Genomic DNA, 25,570 nt, shown 5'->3' on the forward strand with positions numbered 1-25,570 from the left:
GAGAGAGGGGATAACCTACCTGTTTCCACCCTCTTGAATATTCTATTCAAGTTCAAGGGAGATGTATATGGGGACTTCCCAAGAACATATAACTGTCAGGATTAAGTTTGGGGCTTGACTATGTCTGTGGTATCATGTCACCAATGCCACGTTAGAATAATACATTGCTTTGACTTTTCAAAGTATTTCCACAAATTAATACACTTTATCCTATGACAGCCCTGTGATAGCAGAATATCACAAGCACAGAATATTCAAGTGCCGTGTCCAAAGTTGCCCTGTACATTTTAATCCTAGAGCTAGAATCCTGGTTTTGGTATTTCTAGTTGAACACTGTAATATACACTGTAATATCTGTCGTATTTTTCTTCCAAGCCCTTTTCCTCCGAAAGTAACACAAGACAACCAGTGATACAAACAAGCAATTTCCCATTGAAAATTCTCTCAAACATAAAGTTTTGACCAACAAGTGAAAGAAATGTGGCTAAACGGTGCATGTTCATTCCTAGATTCTGCAAAAATTAGAACAGAAGGAATTTTAGTAGTCTGTGATCTCAAAGAATTACTTTTACATCATCTGTCACTGAAAAGTTAAAAGAATTACCTTATCCAAAATATTTTTAGTTGGGTGACATCATCCTGTAGTTAATTTTATAGTTAATATAGATTTGATTATACTATTAGTAAATTATTACATTTTCCAGGGAGAAAAGCAGGGAGCACTTTTTAAATGAACCAGTTTTTAATGGTATAACTAGCATAGAATGAAATGCACAATTCTTACATGCTTAATTTTACTAGTTTTGGCATTGTATATACTTAAGTAAACACCACACAAAACAAGATAATGGATTTGTCCATCACCCCACAGTTCCCTCTCAAGGATACCTGTCTTAATGTTTCACCATTCATTATCCTGGTGAAGTCAGGGAGACAAAATATCCTATGTAGATTGGTCTGCTCTTCCTAGGGTGCTATCGATTTGTAGGATAGGTGACTACATCAGAATATGATTGATTCTCTCAGCTTCTTCTGCCTTCCAAATCATGGTTAGGTACTGAGAGAAACCTCCTTCAATTCTCTTTTAAAGGCTCTCTTGTCATACAACTCACCATTTCTTATGGCACCATAGTATAATAGAGTGGTAGCACTTAGTATTTTTTAATGAAATTCTAAAGTCATTCCTGTTTTGTCAGTATGAACATGTTCCAGAAAACTGGATCTTTATTTTCTAGTCTATCTGTACGACCATCCAGTCATTCCAGATTTCTTAATGGAATTTTCTTTTTCATTAATTGAACAGATATTTACTATATAACATATATGTTTGATCCCAGTAGTAAATTCCAGTCCCACTGGGAATACTGCTATTAAGGAGTTAACTAGGTGCCAGGTTTTACAAATATGTGTCATCTCATGTAAATCTTTTGAGGTAGGTGTATCATTCTTTGCATTTTAGATAAGGTGACACAGAAGCAAAGATGGTTTAAGTAACTGGCCTAAGTATCATATTTGCAAGATGATTCCAGTATACCACCCCCAAAATTCTTAACCACTTTTATATGTTGCCTATGTGTCTGAATGAGATAAAATATCTCAAGAAATATATAACCTAGCGGTTAGATACCCAAATTTGTTACCCAGTCTGGATTTTCTGACTTTTAGCTCCTGTCTTGACTTTTCAACTTCTCCAATGTGGAGGTTGCTCTTTCAATTTTAGGCACCAAATGGGTAAATGTAGATAATTTCTTTATTCAACTATGGTATTCTATTTTTTTTTTTAACTTTGTTATGTGGCTTTGCTTAAAAAAACAAAGCCATTAAAATAAACTATATTGACTCTGGACTTTTGTTTCTGCATTTTCATTCCTATTTGGTATTTTGATTGTATTGAAATCTGGAAAACTGCATAGTAAAATGTGTGCATTTTTTTGAATTACTTGTTTTTTGGAGTTTGTTTGTCTTGAACTTTGTTGCGTACCAGCAGGTTTGAGTCAGGTTTTTGTTTCAACAATTAAGAATCAAAGCAATAAACAGTATGATTTTGTTCAAGTAATTCATTAAATTTGGTATAGCTTCTTAGCAGCCATATTTATGTCAAGCTGGAAGCCTTTACATTGCCTTTGATAATTTTTCCTTAACTTCACATTTACTTAGCTAAAAACCTAGAGTGTCTGGCTTGTTAATGTAGCAGAAAATTTGGAATATGGATTGTCTAAAAGTTTTAGTCATTATGTTTTTCTTTTATTTGATCAGTCATTTAGTCATTCATTGGTTTGCTCGTCTGGCAGATTATTTTTTAAAATCTGTTATGTGTCAAGCAGTATGCTACTTGTAATTAATATTCATTTGTCTTTATTCTCATTCCTGTTATAAGAATTCAGGTTATATGTTCAGTAAATTTTTATTGAACAGTTACCATATATTAATATAAACATTAAATAAGTCTCATTTCCTACCTACTGTTTGCCTTATACATTTGAATATATGCATATTGACAAGAGCTAGAATGAATTACTTATTAGATGCTAAATTTTTTGTTTTGTTTTAAACTGACTTTATTTCATATAGGCAGCGTTTTCAATAGTTTACCTTTTGAAAGTAATTAAAGTGTAAGGAAAAGTTTGAATGACTCATGAAGTCATCTTCAGATGTAAATAATAAATGAGCTTGCCTTATTAAATCACTAATTTGGAAACTAGAGTTAGACTTTTTTTTTTTTTCTTAAAGCCATTCATGGTTTGATTTTGAGCAAGCCATGGTAAAGAGGAAAGAAAACTTCCTGAAAGTTCCTATGGTGACAAAGGTGACAAAGTAGAAGCTGCCAGGAGCACCTGTGATTGAATACAAGTCAGTGGAGCTTTTGCTTCCTTTCCACTTTTAACTGGGAAGGATTATTTAATCTTTTTAAATTTACATATGTATATTTTTAAGGTGGAAATAAGTCAGATACACGGCATTAATTCTTTGAGATTTAAAATTTTCTTTTAGCTTCATAGAGTCTTCAGGAGTCCATGAACTTATTGAAATTGTATGCAGCAAGTTATATATGTCTGCTATCCTTCCTTTTCCCAACATTCAGAATGCTTCATGACCTCAGAAAGATTGAAGGCCTTTAACTGTAATACCTTCAAGATTCCCAGTATGGTTATACCTTAAAAGCAGAATAATTTGGGATCTTTTAGTGACCAGTTTCTCTTATTTGTGGGTAGAGGTCGTGAAAACATGAAATAACTTCTGTTGAACATTAAGTACCCACTCATCCTCAGAAAAATCTTTTCAAGGTAGAAATTATGCTGATTTTTATGATGAATAAACAGATCAGAAGATAGGTAATTTGTCCCAAGTCCGATAGCTAATGAATATAACTGGAATTAGCTTCCAAATTCGTAGCCTTGATTTCTAAGCTCATGTTCTCTGTAGTTTTCTCCCAGCCTTTTTTTTTTTCCCCAGAGAATGGTGTTTCCTATTTATTGCCTAATATTAATGTAAAGTTGTAATTAATCATTTACATGTTTCAGAGTAAGATAATTCTTCCCTACCCCACCTTACCTTTTTCAAAAAGACAGAAGAAGTTTACTTTTGATTAATAATTTAAATAGGTAAGTCAAGGAATTTCTAAACTAGCGTAAGTGTCAACATTTCGTGTTAGGGTTATTGATAATTTCCTAAGATAATGCCCACCCACTCCCCCACATATATATAAAAGGAGAAAATTGAAGACAAAGTCTTTTAATAGATTTCTAGGTTGAGATAAGGACTTATTTGATGAATAATATTCCCATTGAGGAGGGAAATATGTAAATTCCCATAAGCAGCAGAAATCTGAAGATAATTCTTATGGATAATATGGTGTGAAATTAGTCATAAAGTCATTAGTCATTTAGCCTTGATGTGGCATCTTGAAGGCTCACCATTTGCATGTTTAGTCACTCATTTTCATAGTCTGCACTATTATGCATTAATTTTAATCTGCTTGGTTCAGCTGTTTGCTGCATACTTTTAGGACTAGCCAACCTTTTATAAAAGCTAACGTGATAATGGAGACATGTAAGTCCAAGACTGTCTTTGTCTTAAGTTTGTGAGTAGTTTATAACATTCAGCAGCATAGTCCTTGACTATGTACTCTGTGTTAGTACAGTGTTTTTGTACACACTGAATTTTTATTCATACAGAAACTAATACATTAATGATTATTTGTTCCCTTAAATTTTTGTAAGCGAAGTAAGCAGATGCACTTAACACCACCTAACTTTTAGCACTGCATTGCTAAAATTACTTAACTTTGTAGAACTGATAATCCACGTTTTAGAGAAGTAAAGATGAGAGTTTTACCCAGTACTAGGTGATAAACAGTATTTACTTTCCCCTTCTTTAACTAGTTACTTACTTGCTATAATCAATTATCCTTTAGTTCTATCCAGAAGGTTTTATTTTGAAACGGTGTCTCTCTCTCTGTTGTCCAAGCTGTAGTGCAGTGGCACAGTCTTGGCTCACTGCAACCTCTGCCTCCTGGGTTGGAGCAGTTCTCCTGCCTCAGCCTCCCGAGTAGCTGGGATTACAGGTGTGCACCATCACGCCCGGCTAATTTTTTTATTTTTAGTAGAGATGGAGTTTCGCCATGTTGGCCAGGCTGGTCTTGAACGCCTGACCTCAGGTGATCCATCCACCTCAGTTGGCCTCCCAGAGTGCTGGGATTACAGGCGTGATCTACCGCTTCCTGCCAGTTTTTGTTTTTAATATGAACTTGGGTTTATTTATATATTGGGTTTATTATCAATATATTGTGGACTGACATTTAGGAGCTCATGGGCCATCAATTAACTTCCAGTTCTTAGGGTAGATTAAGCAGTAAATTAGGACTAAAGCATCTTCCTGATTCTTCTTCCTTGAACCAGAAATATTTGAAAGAAAAACACTTAAACATCCACTTTTAGGAGAGCCTTTTTCTGAATTTATTAGAGCCTGCTGATAAGGAACACAAGGATAATAGTTCACTTATTTACTGGGTATTGGGTAGAAGAAGTGAAACAAACAAACTTGATGTTTGACCTAAAATTTTTAAATAAAGCTTGCATATCAAGTCTTGGATTGATCATACATTTTATATTGCTCAGCATAATCCAATACCACCTGAAAAAACAAAGTACTCACCTGCACAAGTCATTTCCTTTCATAAAATCCATCTTTATATAGATGTTGGGGCCATAATTTTGTTTTGGGGTATTCTGTTCATTCAGAGTGTCTTAATAAAACTATTGATGAACTATTATTATCTTAGACATTACCCAATATGAACTGTTCCCAGTAGATTTCATTTCCAAATGAGTTCTAAATGAAGAAAAATGGCTTTTACAATTATGAGTATAAAAATCTCAAGTTAGTTAAGTGGTACATTCACTGAATTTAGTATAATTCAAACTTTAAAACCGGTTGTTCAGTAAGTACTGATTTGTATAGAAAACTTCTACATTTCCAGGTTTCCCCTTTAATAGGAAAGTCTTATTTAAGAAACTATCTCTAGGATAAAGTGTTTTAATACATTAGTCTTCTGATACATCAGTGTAAACTGCCAAGGCAAAGGAAATAAAAGAGCTATTGGTCATGTGATGGTCTCTTAGGATCACTTTGGTTTTGACCAGCCAGTAGGAGACAAGAGTCTCTCTGCCGCCCAGGCTGGAGTACAGTGGCATGATCTTGGCTCACTACAGCCTCTGCCTCCCGGTTCAAGCGATTCTCCTGTCTCAGCCTCCTGAGTAGCTGAGATTACAGGCATCGCCACCATGCATGGCTAATTTTTGTATATTTAGTAGAGATGGGGTTTCAGCTTGTTGGCCAAGCTGGTCTTGAACTCCTGATCTCAAGTGATCCTGCTGCCTCAGCCTCCCAAAGTGCTGGGATTACAGGCGTGAGATACTGTGCCCTGCCGATGCCAGTTTTAACTGAGGGATGTTAGTGAAGCAGCTTGAGGTTAACTGACTATAATACTACCGGCTCATTAGCATGGGTTTTGCTTGGTATTGACTTGGAGAAGAGTCTAGTTATTTGAAACTGAAGGCGAAAAAGGTAATTTGAACTCTGAGTAGGACTTGTTAAATCTATATTTTGTCTGTGTTTTTATAGGATTTTTTAAAAAAGCTTTTAAAAGTAATATGTAGTTGGTTCATATTTGAGTGACATCATGGAATAAATTGGATTCTTCTAATTACAGTATTTTTTAAAATATGTTTTTTTTTGTTTGTTTTTTGAGATGGAGTTTTGTTCTTTTCGCCCAGGCTGGAGTACAATGGTGTGATCTCAGCTCGCTGCAACCTCTGCCTTCTGGGTTCAAGCACTTCTCCTGCCTAAGCCTCCCGAGTCGCTAGGATTACAGGCACCCACCAGCACACCGGCCTAATATTTGTATTCTTAGCAGAGATGGGATTTCACCATGTTGGCCAGGCGGGTCTCAAACTCCTGACCTCAGGTGATTTGCTGGCCTCAGCCTCCCAAAGTGCTGGGATTACAGGCGTGAGCCACCACCCCCAGCCTAAAAATATGTTTTATTTTCTCTCAAGAGAAGCAACATAAAGTCAAATAAGGCTGACACAGTTTTCATGAGATTCTAGAGAAATTTTGTGTATATAACTGCTAATATTACTAAGAATGAAATTTGTTAGTATTAGTATTTTATTAAACTATTGGTTACAGCAATACTTTTTAAACAAAATTAATTGAAGAGTATCAGATTTCGATGGATTGTATCAGATGTACTAACCTTTTTCTAATGTTAGTACTATAAATTTTCTGTGCTACAGTAAAGCACTAAATTGTAATATCCAAAATAAACTGACTTTAATTAGATATTATATTCATACATCGAGTTAATTTCATGTTTTATTATTTTGAACTGGCCATTCACCCATTGATAAGAAAACTCTCTCTTCCAAGAATAAGTTACTCCAGAACCAGATAATAGAGAGAAAGGATACTAATTTTAATACATGTTAAAGTGGCTTCAAGTGAATTTTTTTTAAGGTGCAATATTATATTCAGAGACAATGGGTCTTTCAGACTATATTTCTTTTAATGAAATAATGTCAAAGGAAAAGAACACAATATTCATTGTTTTAAGGGAAAAGGGCATTTGTTGACATAGATAATAGAAAAAAGATTCATTTGGCTTATCAGTGTAGTCAAAGCCTCTGTTTTGTTTGGCTTAAAGCTAATTCCTATGTGATACATATTTCTTTTAATCAAATTCAGTGTTCTAAATCCTGATTTGTGGGGCTGGGCATGGTGGCTCACGCCTATAATTCCAGCATTGAGAAGCATGGCAGGTGGATCACTTGAGGTCAGGAGTTCGAGATCAGCCTGGCCGACACGGTGAAACCCCGTCTCTACTAAAAAATACAAGAATTAGCCGGGCATGGTGGCATGTGCCTGTAATCCCAGCTACTCGGGAGGTTAAGGCAGGAGAATCACTTGAAACCGGGAGGCAGAAGTTGCAGGGAGCCGAGATCATGCCACTGCACTTCAGCCTGGATAACAGAGCGAGACTCCGTCTCAAACAAACAAACACAAAAAAACCTGAGTTGTATATAATATCCTTAGAAAAGAAAAATCAAATCTCAGTGGCCCTCCAGAGTTTATTTAAAATAGATATGTGAATCACCACATTTTTTAAAAAGCTGTATGCATTAGATTTTTTGTTCATATTAAATACATTCAGAATGCCCACAGAAATACATCTAGAAAATACCAATTCACATTAACCAAATGCAATGCCATGTTACTTAGTTGCTCACAGTGTACATTTTACTAACCAGTGCAGGGTTGGTTCTTTGAGCTCAGTTTACTTTCACCACCTATACCACCCTGTCCCTTGTGTTGATTCAGGTCTTTCACCTCTTTTTTTTTCTATTCAAAACAATATAATAGCTCCCTATGAGTCATTTGGGTTTTACATAGATGTATATTAAATCTGTCTTGAGGATTACAGTAATGCTACCTGGTGCTAAATTAATCATAAACAGAAATACAAACTGTCTACTGGGATTGTGTCGCTGATCTTGGCTGTAGTTTGTTCAGTGTTGGAGCTCTGGAACCTGATTGCTGGAGTTTGAATCCTCTCTCCACTACTTAGATGCATCACATTGCGACAGGAATCTTTTGGCCTTTGTGTATTTCATCTCCCACCTCATAGGGTTATTGTGTGAGAATGAAATGAAATAATACATGTAAAACACTTAGGAATGGGTCTGGCAAATAGTAAATACACAAATGTTAGCAAGCGTGTGTGTGCATCACATTATAAATGGTGTATCCAGTTGAATCACAATGTGTGTTGTTTTTAGGTTATCATTAAAATGAAAACACAAAAGTTGAAAGCTGTCATAAGGAACTTGCAGAAGCCTGAAATTATTGACTGTTGGAGACTATACATGACTGTAGAGACTATACATAACTGTAGAGACTATATAGAACACAGATCAGCAAACTATAACCAGTTATAACCTGATTCTATAAATAAAACTTTATTAGAACATAGCCATACCCATTTATTTATGTATTGCTTATGGCTATTTTTGCATTACAGTGGCAAATTGAGTAATTGTGGGAGACCCAATGGCCTGCAAAGCCTAGAGTATTTACTAGCAGGCCAGTTACATAAAAGTGTGCCTGCTCCTGCTGTAGGCTCTAGAAGCTCTGTATGACTGTTGAGAATATTTCAATCCCTAGGTGCCTCTAGATCTCGATTTGACAAATGATTGCCTGTGGCCTTCATAAGAAGGGTGCAAATCTCAATTATCTGTAATGTTTAAAAAATAAAACCAGATACCTTGGCTGTATGTCATACCAACTAATTTAAAATCTTTGGGAATTGGGTTTTAAAAGGACAAGTATAATTTATAAAAATTCCCAAAGAATGCTGATGCTTATCCTTGCTGACTACTGAAAAAAATTCATACTAGTAATATAGTTTAATGCTCTTAAAAAAGGAAAGCCTAAGAAATTGCTTCAGAGTGAAGTAATGATGGGCCCTTTTAAACCCATGAGACTGCAATTTGAATGCGAATGTAGTTTCTGCTTCACTGGGTTAAGAGATTAGTGTGGCCTAAATAAATGCATGGTGTTGGTTAAACTTTCACATATATTACTAATCCTGAAACTACCTGTCTGTCTTTCTAACTGCCTCTTATATGATGGCAGTGACTGGTTAGAACACATGGTGAATAGAAGATTTCATGTTTCTTTTTTCACTTAGAGATTAGTGGGCGAAGAGGGGACTGAGAAAGTTCTCTCTGTATCTGCTGTAGGAAAACTGACTCTAGAAAAGGGGTAGGAGTGGGCCAGCGGATAGGGATTTAAACAGAACTTTTCCATAATTATACAGTAAAAATATAAAAGTACTGGGATCTTTCATTGCTCATAAGCTTATTCTATCTTGGAAGTAATTCCTATGTTTAATAAAGTAACTTATATAAGAAGAGGCCAAAATGAATCAATATTTAAAACTAATATCTTGGATAGGAAAATAGCTTTGAAACATTTTGTAATCATTATTAATTTTTGTCAAATTTAGAATGAATTATCTGTTATAGAAAACGAGGTTACTGTGGTTAAGATTGACTATTTTCTTTTTTATTTCTCTAAAAAATGAAGGCATTTCAGTAGAACCATGGAGGAGCTGGTTCATGACCTTGTCTCAGCATTGGAAGAGAGCTCAGAGCAAGCTCGAGGTGGATTTGCTGAAACAGGAGACCATTCTCGGAGTATATCTTGCCCTCTGAAACGCCAGGCAAGGAAAAGGAGAGGGAGAAAACGGAGGTCCTATAATGTGCATCACCCGTGGGAGACTGGTCACTGCTTAAGTGAAGGCTCTGATTCTAGTTTAGAAGAACCAAGCAAGGACTACAGAGAGAATCACAATAATAATAAAAAAGATCACAGTGATTCTGATGACCAAATGTTAGTAGCAAAGCGCAGGCCATCATCAAACTTAAATAATAATGTTCGAGGGAAAAGACCTCTATGGCATGAGTCTGATTTTGCTGTGGACAATGTTGGCAATAGAACTCTGCGCAGGAGGAGAAAGGTAAAACGCATGGCAGTAGATCTCCCACAGGACATCTCTAACAAACGGACAATGACCCAGCCACCTGAGGGTTGTAGGGATCAGGACATGGACAGTGATAGAGCCTACCAGTATCAAGAATTTACCAAGATCAAAGTCAAAAAAAGAAAGTTGAAAATAATCAGACAAGGACCAAAAATCCAAGATGAAGGAGTAGTTTTAGAAAGTGAGGAAATGAGCCAGACCAATAAGGACAAAATGGAATGTGAAGAGCAAAAAGTCTCAGATGAGCTCATGAGTGAAAGGTGACTTTTATGTTCTCTAAATATAAAAATATTTATCTCCAGTGTTTGTGGTTGAATGTTTTATATTTTAATTAATTCTATTTTAAAATAATTATAAATTGTAATAATGATAGTGATATTATTACTGTTTAACTGGTTATATTTCCTTATAATTTATGATGTTTAGCACAAAGCAAAATTGCTTATTTGATTTATACGAAGTCTTTTGATTATATTATAATGACTCAATTTTCAGCTACAAGGAGAAAAGGAAATGGATTTTCAGTGGAAAAGAATGTGCTTTTGAATAACAGCACGTTTGTAACTCAGAATTGGATATATAATTATTTATATGTTTAATTATAGACCTTTAGCTTTTGGTACTTTTTAGAGTGTCACAATTCATTAATCTATTCTGATTCTTGAAAATCAAAAGTTTATACCACTTCAACGTGTGTGGCTTGACATAAAAAATCTGTAACTTTCTAGGAATTCTGATCACTTATGAATTGTAAAGCCTAATTTATAGGCTAGAAACACCTGGTTTTGTCATTAGAAAAATAGGAAAAACAATGGTCCTGTGGCAGTTAGTCTAATCTATTCTAGGAAGCAGGTATACTATAATGATAATTGTTAAGTACTATTTTGACGGCATTGAAAGGTAAGTGATCATTTTTCTTTTATACTGAAGTGATGAAGTCATGTTACTTGCAAGAAATGAGAATGTGTTAACGCTTTATCCTTTTAGGCATGGGTCTGCAAAACCAAATGCAGAACTATGAGCCAGAAAAAAACAGTCTGAAAAAACGGTCTGAGAAAGAATATTTGATTTTTAATTTGTAGGACTGGTTTCTTTTTTTTTTTTTTTTTTTTTTTTTGAGATAGAGACTCACTCTGTTTCCCACGCTGGAGTGCAAGGGTGCGATCTCAGCTCATTGCAACCTCCACTTCCTGGGTTCAGGTGATTCTCCTGCCTCAGCCTCCAGAGTAGCTGGGATTACACCACCATGCCTGGCTAGTTGTTTTTGTATTTTTCGTAGAGATGACTTTTCACCATGTTGGCCAGGCTGGTCTTGAACTCCTGACCTCAAGTGATTCACCTGCCTTGGCCTCCCAAGGGCTGGGATCATTTTAATCACGTGAATTGTGGTGAGCTCTCAATCTTTTATTTGGTTTTCATTTTTTTATTTTTTTGTTTTGTTTTTTTTTTTTTTTTTTTTTGCTTGTAAATGTGAGTGGGACATGGTAAAAGTTTATGGAATTATCCTTTTATTAGACATGGTGTGCTAGTCATATAATTTTTCTAAAGAAGTAAAATTACTTACATAAAACAATGTGGCTGAGCATGGTGGCTCATTCCTTTAATCCCAGCACTTTGGTAAGCTGAGGCTGGTGGATCACCTGAGGTCAGGAGTTTGAGACCAGCCAGACCAATATGGGAAACCCCATCTCTACTAAAAATACAAAAATTAGCTGAGTGTAGTGATGTGCGCCAGTAGTCCCAGCTACTCAGGAGGCTGAGGCAGGAGAATCACTTGAACCTGGGAGACGGAGGTTATAGTGAGCCAAGATCACGCCACTGCAACAGAACAAGACTCCATCTCAAATAAATAAATAAATAAATAAATAAATAAATAAGTTTCCAGAGGGCTTTGAAAAGTTTATGGTATCTGTTTTCTTGCAAGAAAATTGTCATTTTATATGGAAATAACTATTATTTATATTGGGCCATTGTGACTTAAGACTACTCAACCTTACTTGAAAGTAATTGACTCAATTACCGGGAGGGACAGTATATGGCAGAAGATACTCAATTCTGGATTATTCACAATTAGATTACCAGCTTTTTGGATTCATTGTGCAAACCCCCCCTCCTTTTTTTAATTTCTGGCTTTTATTGATCTGCTTTTTTATAGGACATGTACCTGGCAATGGAAATGAGATCAAACTCCCATTTTTCATTTCTTTTCATTGTAAAAAGTATTTGAGTATCCACTAGGCATGATCAGGCTACCTAGCAGTCCACAAACAGCCCAGCTACACGTTTTCAGAGTATGTTTTTTACTCTTGAATCAATGTTAAAAATATATATTTTCTCTGATGTAAAACTTATTTATAAACTATTTTCTGTTGTCACTTAAAAGTTAGGTACAAATTCCATCTGTGCAAAGATTGCTAAATATTTAAGGTATTTTGGTAACAAGTATAAGTGTTTTCAAGATTACTTCCAAAGCTTTCCTACTACAAAAAGCTTTGTATTTCCTTGGGGTTGATTGATAAATAAGAGAAACTTCACTGTGTGGAGTGTGTGTGTGTGTGTGTGTGTGTGTGTGTGTGTGTGTGTCAGATTTAACAAACATTTGATGATTAACTACTATTTACTCTTCACTGGTGGCACCTGGACTAATAATGGAGACTCTGTTCTCAACAGCTGCATAGTCTGGAATAGCCAGACAAGCAAATGATAAAAACGAAATGTGCTGAGTGGAAAGTATTAGTGAAGGAAGACTTCCTAAGGGAGCTGCACTTTAAAGGAAGTACTAAGACTTGTTCAGGAATTGAGGGAGTCAAGAGAGGGAAATGGCATCCATAGGTAGAGAGCGAACAGCTTGTGCAAAGGCATGAATTGTGAAATGAAAGTGGTGTATTTGGGGAAGTATACATACTTCGTTTTTACCAGAAATAAAATGGGATCAGAATTACGGCAAAAAGCATTTCTCAGAGGTCTATGTGCTACAGTAAATAGTTTGGATTTTATCATCTTATAGTTAATGGGATCAGTGAAGAATTTTTAACAGTGAAGAAACTCAAGTTGATTTACATTTTTACAAGATAGTGTGATCTTTACAGCTGTATTTTGTTTATCTTTGACCTCCAGTCCATGCTTAAGTGGGAGGTGAATTATGATATGCTAGCAGAAAGAACTAAGTATTTGAGAGTATTTGAGACCAATTTTAAGAGTTAGAATCGACGGGAGGTTGACTGACTGTATTTGAGAGGATGAATGAGAAAGAGGACTCTACAGAAAATATAGGAATTGAACAAATTGGGGCAAGTGATTGGTATTAGCGTACATATATTTGTTCATCTAGCGTATATGGAATATATTCTAATCCAAATACCATGTTATAAAATTCACTCCAAAAAGGTGAATCTCCAAGGAAAGGGTGTCCTTGGAGGTAAGCTGTAATGACTGTCAACTGCTGAAAGTAAAAGGCTTGCTTCTATTTAAGTTCTTGTTCTGATTTATTGAACATAGAAACACATACGTAATGTACACGGAGCGACTCTGGATACCAATAAGGTGAAATGTTAATAAAGAAACATGTTGTATACATACATGCCAACATACCTCAAAGTAGAACAAGCATCATTAAGGACTAAGAGCTGGAAGAGAGGGAATCCTGATTTCTTTATATCTTCAAGAGCTTGGACAGGTGGAGAGGGAAGAGAGTGGAGATAAGCATACCACTGTGAAAAGAACATAAACGAAAGGACCAGAGATGAGAATAAGAAGATTTAGATGGAGGCCCATCCATAGAAAGTCTTCAAATCTAAATCTAAATTTAATTCAACAAGTGTTGAAGTAATTTTAGATTTTTAAATAGAAGACTGTTCTATAATATACACGTGTGTGTGTGTGTGTGTGTGTGTGTACATACTTTGTGTGTGTACATACTTTATCAACTACTTTTTTGAATAGATATAAATTTACAGAAAAGTTATAAAGATAGTTCAGAGAGTTCATGTATATCACATTCCTATATATCCCAAATCCACTTTCCCCTATTGTTAATATTGTACATTACTATGGTTAATCTCTCACAATTAATGAAACAAAATTGATACATTTGTAAGTAAAGTTCACAGTTTATTAGAATTTCCTTTGCTATTTTTTAATATCCTGTTTTTGATTTCAGAATATCATATTACCTTTAGTCAACTTGTTTTATTCTGAAAAGATGAACCTAGCTGTATGTAGAATAGATTAGAGCGGGGTAAATCTGAATTCAGATTAGAAGATCATGGTCTAGAAAAAATAGCTTATCAATTCATAATTCTTTGTCTGCAAATCTGAACTCTGAAAAGTTATGAAAAACTAATTGATTTGTGGCCAAATTTAATTTGACCTGTATTTAGTGTGGATATTCATTCATTTAATTGAAAAAAATATATTAATCTGTTTTATGGAGCACTATCCCAGACTCCTCTGAGGCAGTGTAGAATATACCTTGCTGAAATTGGAATAATTCAGAATTTTAAATACATTTTGCCTCAAGGGTTTCAGAAAAGGAACTGTGACTTGAGGTATATATAAGACCCTTCATTTGAGTTGTGTTAATGGAGGGCACACAGGAAAGAGGAAAGTATCAATAGTAGTTTAGAAAGCAAAATGTCAGAAAGATAGTTTCTGAGGTGATTTTAATACTCTCATGGTACATAGAAGACCATATATATTTGTAAATAAGAAAATATGGTTGTGATGCTCTTAGAGAATTTTTTTTTTCATTACCAATTGCACAATATAGGGAGCTTCATACAGCACTTAATTTGGAAGAAAGCTAGAGAGAGGTCTAAATTCAGAACTCCTTGGAAGAATGTGCCTCTTAAGAAATTCCTATATTCTTCATTAATATTTATTTTTTAAGAAATCAAACAGAAACTGAAATTATATTCAGAAATTGTATGTGGATTTAGATCTCACCTATAATTTTAATCCTAAACTTCTCAATTTAAATATTTTAATTAAAAAAGGGATGATTTCGTGATTGGTTAAAATTAAGAATTATGGTAAAAATAAAATACATGAGAATTTTTAAAGAACATCGCTAAATTTTCTTTGAAAGCTAAGCCTCTCATTATATGACCTTGTTCTCCTGATATTTTAAACTAGACCATCATATAAGCATTACTTCTGTTAGAACTAATAGTAACAGTTTGTTTATGTTATTCAAATATCTACTGTTTGTTTTATTTGTATGTTAGATTTGACTCTGGAGATTCTGTGGTAGCAATGAGAGCCTGTGTTATTTTTTCACATTCCCCCCTTAATATTTGTAATATTCTTTTGTTTTGCTTAAAAGTGACCTTAACTTCGATATAATGAATTATCACCATTTTAAACTTTTTTCTTCCTTGCAAACTAATAGAGTTGTTGTGAATTCTTAAGTAATGTCTTCTCCAGAATATTTGCAAATGTGGTTATGAAAAGTAATCTCATCCTAGTCCCTTGTATTTCATGTGCTGAAAAAAGGCTTAGCCTGCTTTTGATTGAGACTTTTCACATTTTATTGAGCAGTGGTGTTCCAGGCTCAAGCTGAATTGCGTGGCATAAGAAAGGAGCAGTGAGCATTTGATGAAAGCACATAATAAAATGCATCAATTGTGTCAGCATCTCGTTGCAGTCACATCTGGCTTACTGTCAGGGTCCCATTAGATTCCTGTGGTTTTATGTGCCAAAAATAATATGCTCTGTAGTGAATGGAACCAGGATATTAGCAGTTTGATTTAAAAAAAAAACATCTTATTTTCTTTCAGATCTTTGTCAGGCTTAAGTTCCATCTCTAAGCTGCCATGTCTCTTTAAAATTTTACGACTGAGAGATCAATTGTTCTTTTGATCTGTTTCTTTCTTTTTCCTTATTACAGTGATTCCAGCAGTCTCAGCAGTACTGATGCTGGATTGTTTACCAATGATGAGGGAAGACAAGGTACTGAAATGATATTTTTTTCTCTCTGTGGAAAATCTTCTTCATTCTAAAGTTGTGCTTATTACTTGTTATTTCATAAGTTGATGACTGCAGTCCATTTACCTTACACACATTACTTAGTGAACTAGGATTTAGTATCGTAGCTGGTTTTTTATATGCTATGGAAGGTGTTCTGCCTTCATGACCTAAGTAATCGATTGTCTCCAAAAGCTAGTATGTAGAGCTAATAATATTAAGGAAGGATTATCTTGTTTGAGAAAGCTTTACGTACCTTTTTGATTTTCTTTCTTTTAGCAAATTTGAAAGAAACCGGTTCTCATTCTCTACCTAATTCCAAATGTACTTAAAACTGTTTAAGCATTCATAAAGGTGGATTTCCAAGTCATTTGTCGTTTTTATTCAACTGTGACATTAATTCATTCTATCCAGTTTGTAAGTAATTAGATGATTTTTATGAATTCAATATTGTAAACCGTTAAACGGAAATGTCTTGCAACTTATATGTTTTCCATCTTTGAAACTTCAGGAAGCTTCAGTCATTAACATGGCAGTATTTTGAAGCTATGAAAAATTTAAAACACCTTAATAAAGAGCAGGATTAATCCTTAATAGGATTAATTTCATTTAGTCACACCTCTTCCTGATTGTTTCCCTTTTTACACTCCACACAAATCATGAAATTAATACAGACAAATACCTATCATAAACGTTCTCTTCCTTTCTTAAGAATACATTAGTGGAAGACAGTAAGTTCCAAGTGAAAAACACTAACATAAATTTTAAATTATAAATTTATTTAATGATGTTATAAGAAAAGGACAAAGTAGTAGCCGCCTACACTTTTTTTCTTAGTCTGTTCATCCTTTTGGCAGTACAAAAAAACGTAAATGAAGTGATCATTCTTTTCTGCCTACTTGTAAACTATTTGTCTTAGATGAATAGGTACGTAACTATTTGAAAGGCCATGGACTTTGAAATTGATACTTTGCTGAAATATGTTAGAATGCTGGGGCTAAATGCGAGGGTAACTACTTTGATAATATACTTAAATTCTCATTAAAATACAGATCTTTCCTCAGGATTGTATTATAAACATGATATTGGTAATGAAATAAAATGAAAAAAATAACTTTGACAAGCCTATCAATCTTTGATAAGGATGGAAGGGCTTACAATGATATGCTAGCATTTACTGTGAACTTACTATGTTTCACATTGCTAAGTGTTTTTCTTGCATTTAAGTTCTTAATTAATTCTTAAAATCCCTTTGAGATTCCCAGTTTTTTAAAATGAAGAAACTGACTCTAATAGAGTTGAAGTAACTTTCCTGGTGTTGTAGAACACTAGAATTCTAATTAGTCTGTCTGACTTCAGAGCAAGTTCTTAACCAATGACTATTTGATTTCCCTATTGAATAATAAAGTTGTGTATTACATCAAAATAAAATAACTTTATTTTCTGTAATAGTGTTGGAATTCAGATATAAAGTAGTCAGTTTCAAGTGAGGCCCTGTTTTTTCTTATGCTTAAACCTGATCTGTGTAATTTTAATGTAAAGCTCAGTGAAAGTCCTGATATTTAAGTGCTGTTAATTGTGTTTTTTGAAAAAAAAAATTTTATTAATTCCCCAATAGAAACAAGCTGGTGACTCTAGTTTTTGAAATGCCTTTAACTTTCGATTCCATCTTAGTTGAAATATAGCTATTTCTCATAAAATAATTTTCAACTGAAACTTAAGAGTATTTTAGTTTTCCTTTAAAGACGTTTGTTGAAAGAGATTTTAGAAATCAGAAATATCTTTCTCTAAAGGGAAACAGTTTATGACAATCACGATGACCCTCTTAGAAACCAGAATTAGTGGTGGCTTCTCATAATCAAGGGAAGGAGACTTTAATGAATCTCAGATCATCTTCAAAATGCTGTTTGTTTCTTTCTGTTTTTCTTTTCTTTTTTCTCTTTTTTTTTAACACAAGGTCTCGCCCTGTCATCCAGGCTGGAGTGCTGGTGGTACGATCGTAGCTCACTGTAACCTCAAACTGCTGGGCTCAAGGGATCCTCCTGCCTCAGACTCCCGAGTAGCTAGGAGTACACAGGTGCATGTCACCATGCCCGGCTAATTTCTAATCTTTTTAAAATAGGGTCTCGCTATCTTGCCCAGGTTGATCTGGAACTCCTGACCTCAAATGATCCTCCCACTTTGGCCTCTCAAAGTACTGGGATTACATACATGAGCCACCATATCTGGCCAGTCTCTCTTTCTTTTAAAAGCCATCTGTCTTCTGTATTTTTGTCTCTTCATAACTACTTTTTGTTCAAAAAACAAAATACTGATTCTCACCTATGGCACATTTCAAACTGAATTTTCAATTGATCATTTATTGTTCCATGGTTACACTCATGGATGTTCCCAAAAGTCAGAATTATTGGACAGTGTTGGGCAAAAACATCTCACTTATTTAATACACTTTCTTCATAAACTCTAAGGTATTGTCACTTTTCATTTAAAATCAACTTTTTCAAAACAATTTCTTAATTAGCTTAATGGGATTAATTTCATTTAGTCACATCTGTTCATGATTGTTTCCCCTTTTATACTCTACAAATCATGAAATTAAGCTAATTATATACCCATATCTACTGCAAATCAAGGGTTCTACAGTTTTAACACTTTTTAATTCCTGGGAGCAGATTAAGGTTTGTTTTTTCTTAATGTGGAAGGGGTAGTAACTTAAATGGATTTTCTAATAGGTTTTGCCAAAGGATTAACCAGCTTATTATTGTTTTTCACATTTTAAAATTGGTTCTAAAACATAAAATTTTGTGTTTTTGTTGCCGACAGTTTCTTATAGTCTTAAGATAATATTTCTTAAGTAAAGCTGTGGTATAAAATAAAAAGTTTTCCTTATAGATTATATATGCAGTTATCAAATAAAACATAGGATCCCCAATTTAATTTAAATTATAGGTAAATAACACATAATTTTTTAGTACAAGTATGTCCCATGCAATACTTAGACATATTTCCACTAAAAATTTAATGCAAGTATTATATACTTATATTAAAAGTTAGTCATTGATCTTAAATTCAAATTTAACTGTCATCTTGTATTTTTGTTACCTAAGACTAATTGTGTAACTGGATGATAAAACTGAATCTTTGGTGGGGGGGTTTCTTGTATTTATACAGGTGATGATGAACAGAGTGACTGGTTCTATGAAAAGGAATCAGGTGGAGCATGTGGTATCACTGGAGTCGTGCCCTGGTGGGAAAAGGAAGATCCTACTGAGCTAGACAAAAATTTACCAGATCCTGTCTTTGAAAGTATCTTAACTGGTTCTTTTCCCCTTATGTCACACTCAAGCAGAAGAGGTCAGTAGCACTGGCTCCCTGGTAGATATAATGGGTTTAAGGTCAATCCAGGAATATTCATTCAAAGAGGATAAGATAAAGTGGAAATTAGAGAATGTAAAGACAAGATGCTGTAAAGAAACATATTGGCCACTAATATACGTACTACATTTATCATGCTTTCAAATTATTTGAAAAATTGACTTGCTTTCTTGCTAGACTTACTGAGAAAATGTTGAAATGATAGGAACATGAATTGGGAGAAAAGAAAATGGGTATTTATTACTCTAGTGATTAAACACTGGTTATTTAATGGCTGACTACATTAGTACTTTGCTAGGTATTGCTTCAGTTTCTTTAAGTGTGAGTTTTGCATTTTCCCAAATAATATTCATGGCATTCACTGCCACCACCAACTTACTTTTCATTCTCTATTGATAGGATCTTCTTCTTCTATGCTTCAGCGATCATAGAAAACTTCTAAATTGAGTACTTTGATTTTCCAGGTTTCCAAGCTAGACTCAGTCGCCTTCATGGAATGTCTTCAAAGAATATTAAAAAATCTGGAGGGACTCCAACTTCAATGGTAGGCATACTTTTTTTGTGTAATTGTCATGTTTGGAAATGTTTCCATTTCTATGGAATAAAAAGCCACATCCTCATCCTTTATTCATATTCTAATGTTAAACTTAAAAATAATCCATTTTTTTGTAGGCTACAAACTGGACCAGTGAGATTCCCCTATAAACCAAATCTTCTAATGCTAATAAATTAGTTACGTTTTGAACATCTGGGGAATGACATTCGAGGGAACCTGGCTCCTGTCCTCTTCCCTGGAGGAATATCATTGAAGTGAGAGCCTCTTTGATGAAAAGATGGGGCTGTTTTTGCTGGAGGACTGGTATTCTAACTTTTAGTCAGAAGTGAACCTGACTGGGGAGGCTTTCTAGGGATTTAGATTGGCCCAGGGTGGATAGAAACTACTGTAAATTATATATTTTTCTCTTTTATGATTTTTTTTACATTGAATCCATTTATGTATACTTGCTTTGCCAAAATGCTAACAAAGCTAGAAAATTTTAAACTTCCAGATCTGACAAGTATTCCTTAATGTTTATATTGTGACTGATTAAGAATTAATTTTTACATATCTGACTGTTGTAAATAAAAATCGTGATGCATTGACATTTATGGTTCATTTTTAGAGAAGTCTTATATAACCAGCATTATTTAAAATATTTGCATTTTACTCAGGGTATTTTAACAAGGGCTAAGATGAGTAGTAGGTGAGGTTGATAATCTTTGCTGGAGTTTGTATTTTGTTCAGCTTCCTTTCTACTTGGATAATCTGCTCTGTATTGCAAACTCATTGTATTTTATAGTATAGCTTTCATTGTACTGCAAAAATCATCCTCGTTCTAAATTAGCCACAGTGATAACTAGTCTGCAGTAGTAGAATCATTTACCTTTTAAATTATCTGCTTTGTCTGATACCTGAAACACATCAAAATTATTATTTTGGTTTAGAGCTTAATGAAACATGTGAAAGCTGGTATTTTTAACAAATACTGTGTGATTCTGAATCATATTGTCATGTTTAAAAGTGAGAGCTGCTTGTACATCTTTAGAATGGCAGACCATATGTGTCACTGTGAGTGTCAGAAATACTTGCATGAGCTCATTTTCACCAACCGGGGGGAAAATGTAATGTTTCTATTGATGGTATAATTTAGACACTATAATAAGTTTAGACCATTTGAGTTCTTCAAAATGGTTATATTAAAATGATATTTTATTAAGCTTCAATAATGAAAACAATGTGATTTAATATGTGTATTTTATATTATTGTATGGATTGTTAATTCAGCATTTAATGGCTAACTTAAATATGATTGGAAAAGAAACTTCAAGTTGCCATTGCTTTTACCTAGAGTTTTTAAAATCTGAAAGATTTCAGCAAATGCATTAAGCAGGAATGTGTGACATCTCCTTTTAGATTGCTTGTCTAATTTGGAGAGATTAAAAATGGTAAAGTGCAACTTTGAGTCTCTTTACCTTTGCATATTTAAAGTGATATTTAAAGGTACAATAGTGTGGTGTTGGTAATTGTAAGTAAGCTTTTCTGTGCTGTGTCTCTGGAGTGAAAAATTCATGTTTTTTTTCTGAATTACATAAATGCTTTTGTTTTATTTTGTATAATGACTGTCTTTTAGATCTGAATAAGTCACTTTAAAACCTTGGCCTATGAACTTTGCCTTATCAATCATTAATCTAGATGAATGCTATCTAGTTCTTGGTTCAGTTTTACCTATTTTTATTTTTGGTTCACTGCTTGCTTGAGCATAGCTGGGATTTGTAGCCCATTTTCTAGGCTTATTGCAATCTCACTGTGGTATTTTATAGAAGCTATTACAACTGATAGGCTAGCTTCATGGTATTGATGATACATGGCTTAACCATACTAAAAGCTGCCTTCCCTCTCTAAATTGTAAAAAGGTGATTAAGTTTCACTTGATGGAGATATACTATATATGTTTGTTTATCATGGAACTAGTGCATTAGGCCATAAACTGTTTTTCTGGTCTGTGTTTTTTGTATTTACAATTTTACTGAAGACAATGGACTCCTTTGGGTTTTCTTTCTTTCAACCCTGAATTGTCCTTGTTTGGATTTTTAAGTACTGTAATTTTTTTTTTCCAATAAAATCTCTGACTTGGGCAAGAAAGGTAAGAGTTCCAATTTGTGCTGATATTTCTCTGATTTCCTTTGCTAAGTTTTCGTTGTTGTTCTTGTTGCTTATGCTGTTTATATTATGTGTAACTATAATATGTAGTTTTAAAAATCATAAGTTTGGCCGGGCGCGGTGGCTCAAGCCTGTAATTCCAGCACTTTGGGAGGCCGAAACGGGCGGATCACGAGGTCAGGAGATCGAGACCATCCTGGCTAACCCAGTGAAACCCCGTCTCTACTAAAAAATACAAAAAACTAGCCGGGCGAGGTGGCAGACGCCTGTAGTCCCAGCTACTCGGGAGGCTGAGGCAGGAGAATGGCGTGAACCCGGAAGGCGGAGCTTGCAGTGAGCCGAGATTGCAGTGAGCCGAGATCACGCCACTGCCCTCCAGCCTGGGCCACAGAGCGAGACTCCATCTCAAAAAAAAAAAAAAAATCATAAGCTCACAAAACAGTCATCTTTGCACAGTACCCATGACATCTGATAATAAGAAGTGAAATTTAATGGCCTCAAACTTTCACACTGGAAAGCCAGATTGTTTTTAAGACAGATTAATTTTCTGAGCAAAGTCCAACACATGGAACTGCAACCCATTAAACAGAAGGCCAATAGAAGGTTTCTTAAGCAGATGAATGATGACTGCATAAATATAATGAGGTAGTATCTTTGAAGTATAATGACAGAGGGAGAATCTTTTACTGAAATATCTATGTAAACGTTTTTGGGGGAAAGTTTTCAGTTGTATTATAGTTGATTCTGACTATTTGCCATAATTGTATTCTATACATTTGCTGAAAACATTGAATTAGGGAATACTGAATCATGGCTCCTAAGGGAAAGACAGAGTTAGGTTCCTGCGAGCCTCTGGTCACAACATTTTTACCAACTGATCAATAGATAACCTTGTTTTGTTTTATGTTTGTGTTTAAAGATAGTTAATATATATTGTTGATATACTAACATTGAACTCATGGCCAATAGCACTATAACTTATGTCTGAACAAAGCTTATCAAGTCTTTTCTCTATAAGGCACATCCAGCCTTCTTGCACTTAGGAGCACTAGATGGCATTTCTCAGCACTATACAAGGGGCTATTTAAAACAGAATAATCACCCACAAAAAGCACAGCAATGCAAAAAAAAAAATCTGGTACTAATTTAGACTACAAAAAGGACATGTGTTTACAGTATGATAGTTTAAACAAGTAGGAAGAAAGTCACCTCGCTGACCTCTGGTAGGGATGCACATGTATGTCAGGCAACTCAGCATTTTTCACTGCTCTGTACATGTTACTGAATGACTACAATAGTCAGAAATTGTGAGTATTGATTTTGGGTTTAACAAATAAATTTTAGCAAGCAGGCTGACTTAAAAATATGGAATCCACAATGGGAACGAGATTGATTGTATTTAGTTTTATAGAGAGCAAAGTGCTATTGTAGAAAATTTATAGATTTTGAAGTCAGACCTTTGTGAATCCACACTCTGATTCTTCTTTTTAGTTTAGTTGTAGTTACATTTTGAACCTTCTTCCCTCCTTTTGTTAAATACCAACAATAATTACTTTTGCATAAGTGTCGTCAGGTTTTTAAATGAGATTATGTATACATAATGGGCCCAGCACCATCTCTGGTGCATAATATATGTTAAATAAATGATAGTTACTATTATTAGATATATTAAACACAATACCTGGTACTTAGAGAACATTTGTATCATGAGTCGAAGTGCAGAATTGTGGACCTTAAACTTTTCTGGTTTTCTTTTTTTTTTTTTTTTTTTGAGATGGTTCTCGCTCTGTTGCCCAGGCTGGAGTGCAGTGGCACAATCAAGGCTCACTGCAGCCGCGACCTCCCAGTCTCAAGCAATGCTCCCACCTCAACCTCCTGAGTAGCAGGGTCTACAGGTGTGCACCAACACATGTGGCTAATTGTTATATTTTTAGTAGAGATGGGGTTTCGCCATATTGTCCAGGCTGGTGTCAAACTCCTGGGCTCAATCCTCCCAAAGTGTTGGAATTACAAGCGTGAAGTACCGCAACTGGCTTGTTCATATTTTATATAAAATTTGCCTTTACATTTAATATTTAAAGCTTTTTATATGGCATTCTTTTATGTTTCTTTTATACCTCATTTATATTTGAACTGGCCTCTTTCTTTAATATGGTCTGTGAATCATAGTTTCAAATATTTAGGTTGACAGCCACTCCACTAAAGCTCAAAACTTAACTGCAAACTGAGAAACTGCTCTAAACTCTTCTCCTGACCACAGAGCACATAGACCTTCTCCCTCCATCATTTAAGCTAAATGAGTAGCTCAAATGATGGGAGAAGGCCTAATAGCTATTCCTGAACCTATACTGTTCAGGAGATTTGGGTCCTGATCTACTTGACCTACCTGATTTTTTTAATTAATTATGCTCATGTGCATGCAAACAGAGTCCTGAGATTTTTGTGTTGAGAGGAATTACTGTTGCCATCCTAGTAAAGTACCAGTTTGTTAAAACCCAGCTAACTAGCATCTCTTATTCTCCACTTTTAGGAGAATGAAGCAAATGGTAATTAATTTCAAGGGATATGCTGAGGCTATTATCCAGGAGATTCAGCCTGAATCTCTTACATTTCCATAGTTTGTGCATTAAGCTTAATTCAAAATAATATTTCTAAGAATAATGATGCCAGAATCAGTTTTGGGATATAGTACCTATAAAGTGAATCCAAGTAACCTTACGTAAGCATACCTTCCAGTTAGCCAAGATATATTCTATTCCTATGCATACTAAAAAATTAGTGTTTTTTTGTAGGTCAGAGCTTTTTAAAATTCTTTTTTGATTTGAATTAATGGTCTTTCAACAGGTGTTACATTGGTCTACCGAAAATCAGCATTCAAACTGTGTAGTCTTTTGAAAGATCAGGAAATACATGACTCAGCTTAAAACACAGTTGTTGAAAGCCAACATAAATATTACATAGAAATTTTATATAAGAGTGATAGGAATTTGTTTAAAGTTTTATAATTGCCTCAGTCCACTTTTCTGTATGGTTGGAATAAGAATGCATTGGTGCTGGTATTGGTGGTTATTCTGCCAAAGAAAATGAATCTGATTTAATTGACTATTTATACATGTTTATCAAGTTCAAAAATCTGAAAAAAATGTGAGCATTAGCTCTTAATCCAGTTTATCATGCTATACAAATAAACATACTGTTTACATTCACTGTACAAAATCCTGAACACAATAATTTGTATCTGTTTAGAATCTTGAGTCAGTTCATTCTATAGGAGAAAAAGAATATTGTATTTTCTTCTGTGAAGTCATAGAAAACCAGGATTACATGAGTGGCATTTTGTTAATGACAATCATACTGTAATGATTTACTCTGTATGTCTTGCTCAACTTTTGTTGTTTCTTAGGAAACTAGAGTAGGAATATTTAGTC

At 34.5% G+C, this 25,570-nt stretch overlaps 1 protein-coding gene across 3 annotated transcripts in view; it reads left to right on the forward strand.

Annotated features, from left to right (window-relative positions):
* The window catches only part of GPATCH2 (G-patch domain containing 2), a 113,374-nt gene that overhangs the window by 1,342 nt on the left and 86,462 nt on the right, over positions 1-25,570 (forward strand). For all 3 annotated transcript variants that reach the window (XM_017870022.1, XM_017870021.1, XM_017870023.1), the window contains 4 exons: positions 9,646-10,362; positions 15,990-16,051; positions 19,238-19,420; positions 19,906-19,985. In XM_017870022.1, the coding sequence (XP_017725511.1) occupies positions 9,646-10,362; positions 15,990-16,051; positions 19,238-19,420; positions 19,906-19,985 (1,042 nt within the window). The remainder of the gene's footprint in view (positions 1-9,645; positions 10,363-15,989; positions 16,052-19,237; positions 19,421-19,905; positions 19,986-25,570) is intronic.

Source organism: Rhinopithecus bieti, unplaced genomic scaffold, assembly GCF_001698545.2.
Source record: "Rhinopithecus bieti isolate Rb0 unplaced genomic scaffold, ASM169854v2 scaffold_1673, whole genome shotgun sequence".
Taxonomy (NCBI): Eukaryota; Metazoa; Chordata; class Mammalia; order Primates; family Cercopithecidae; genus Rhinopithecus; species Rhinopithecus bieti.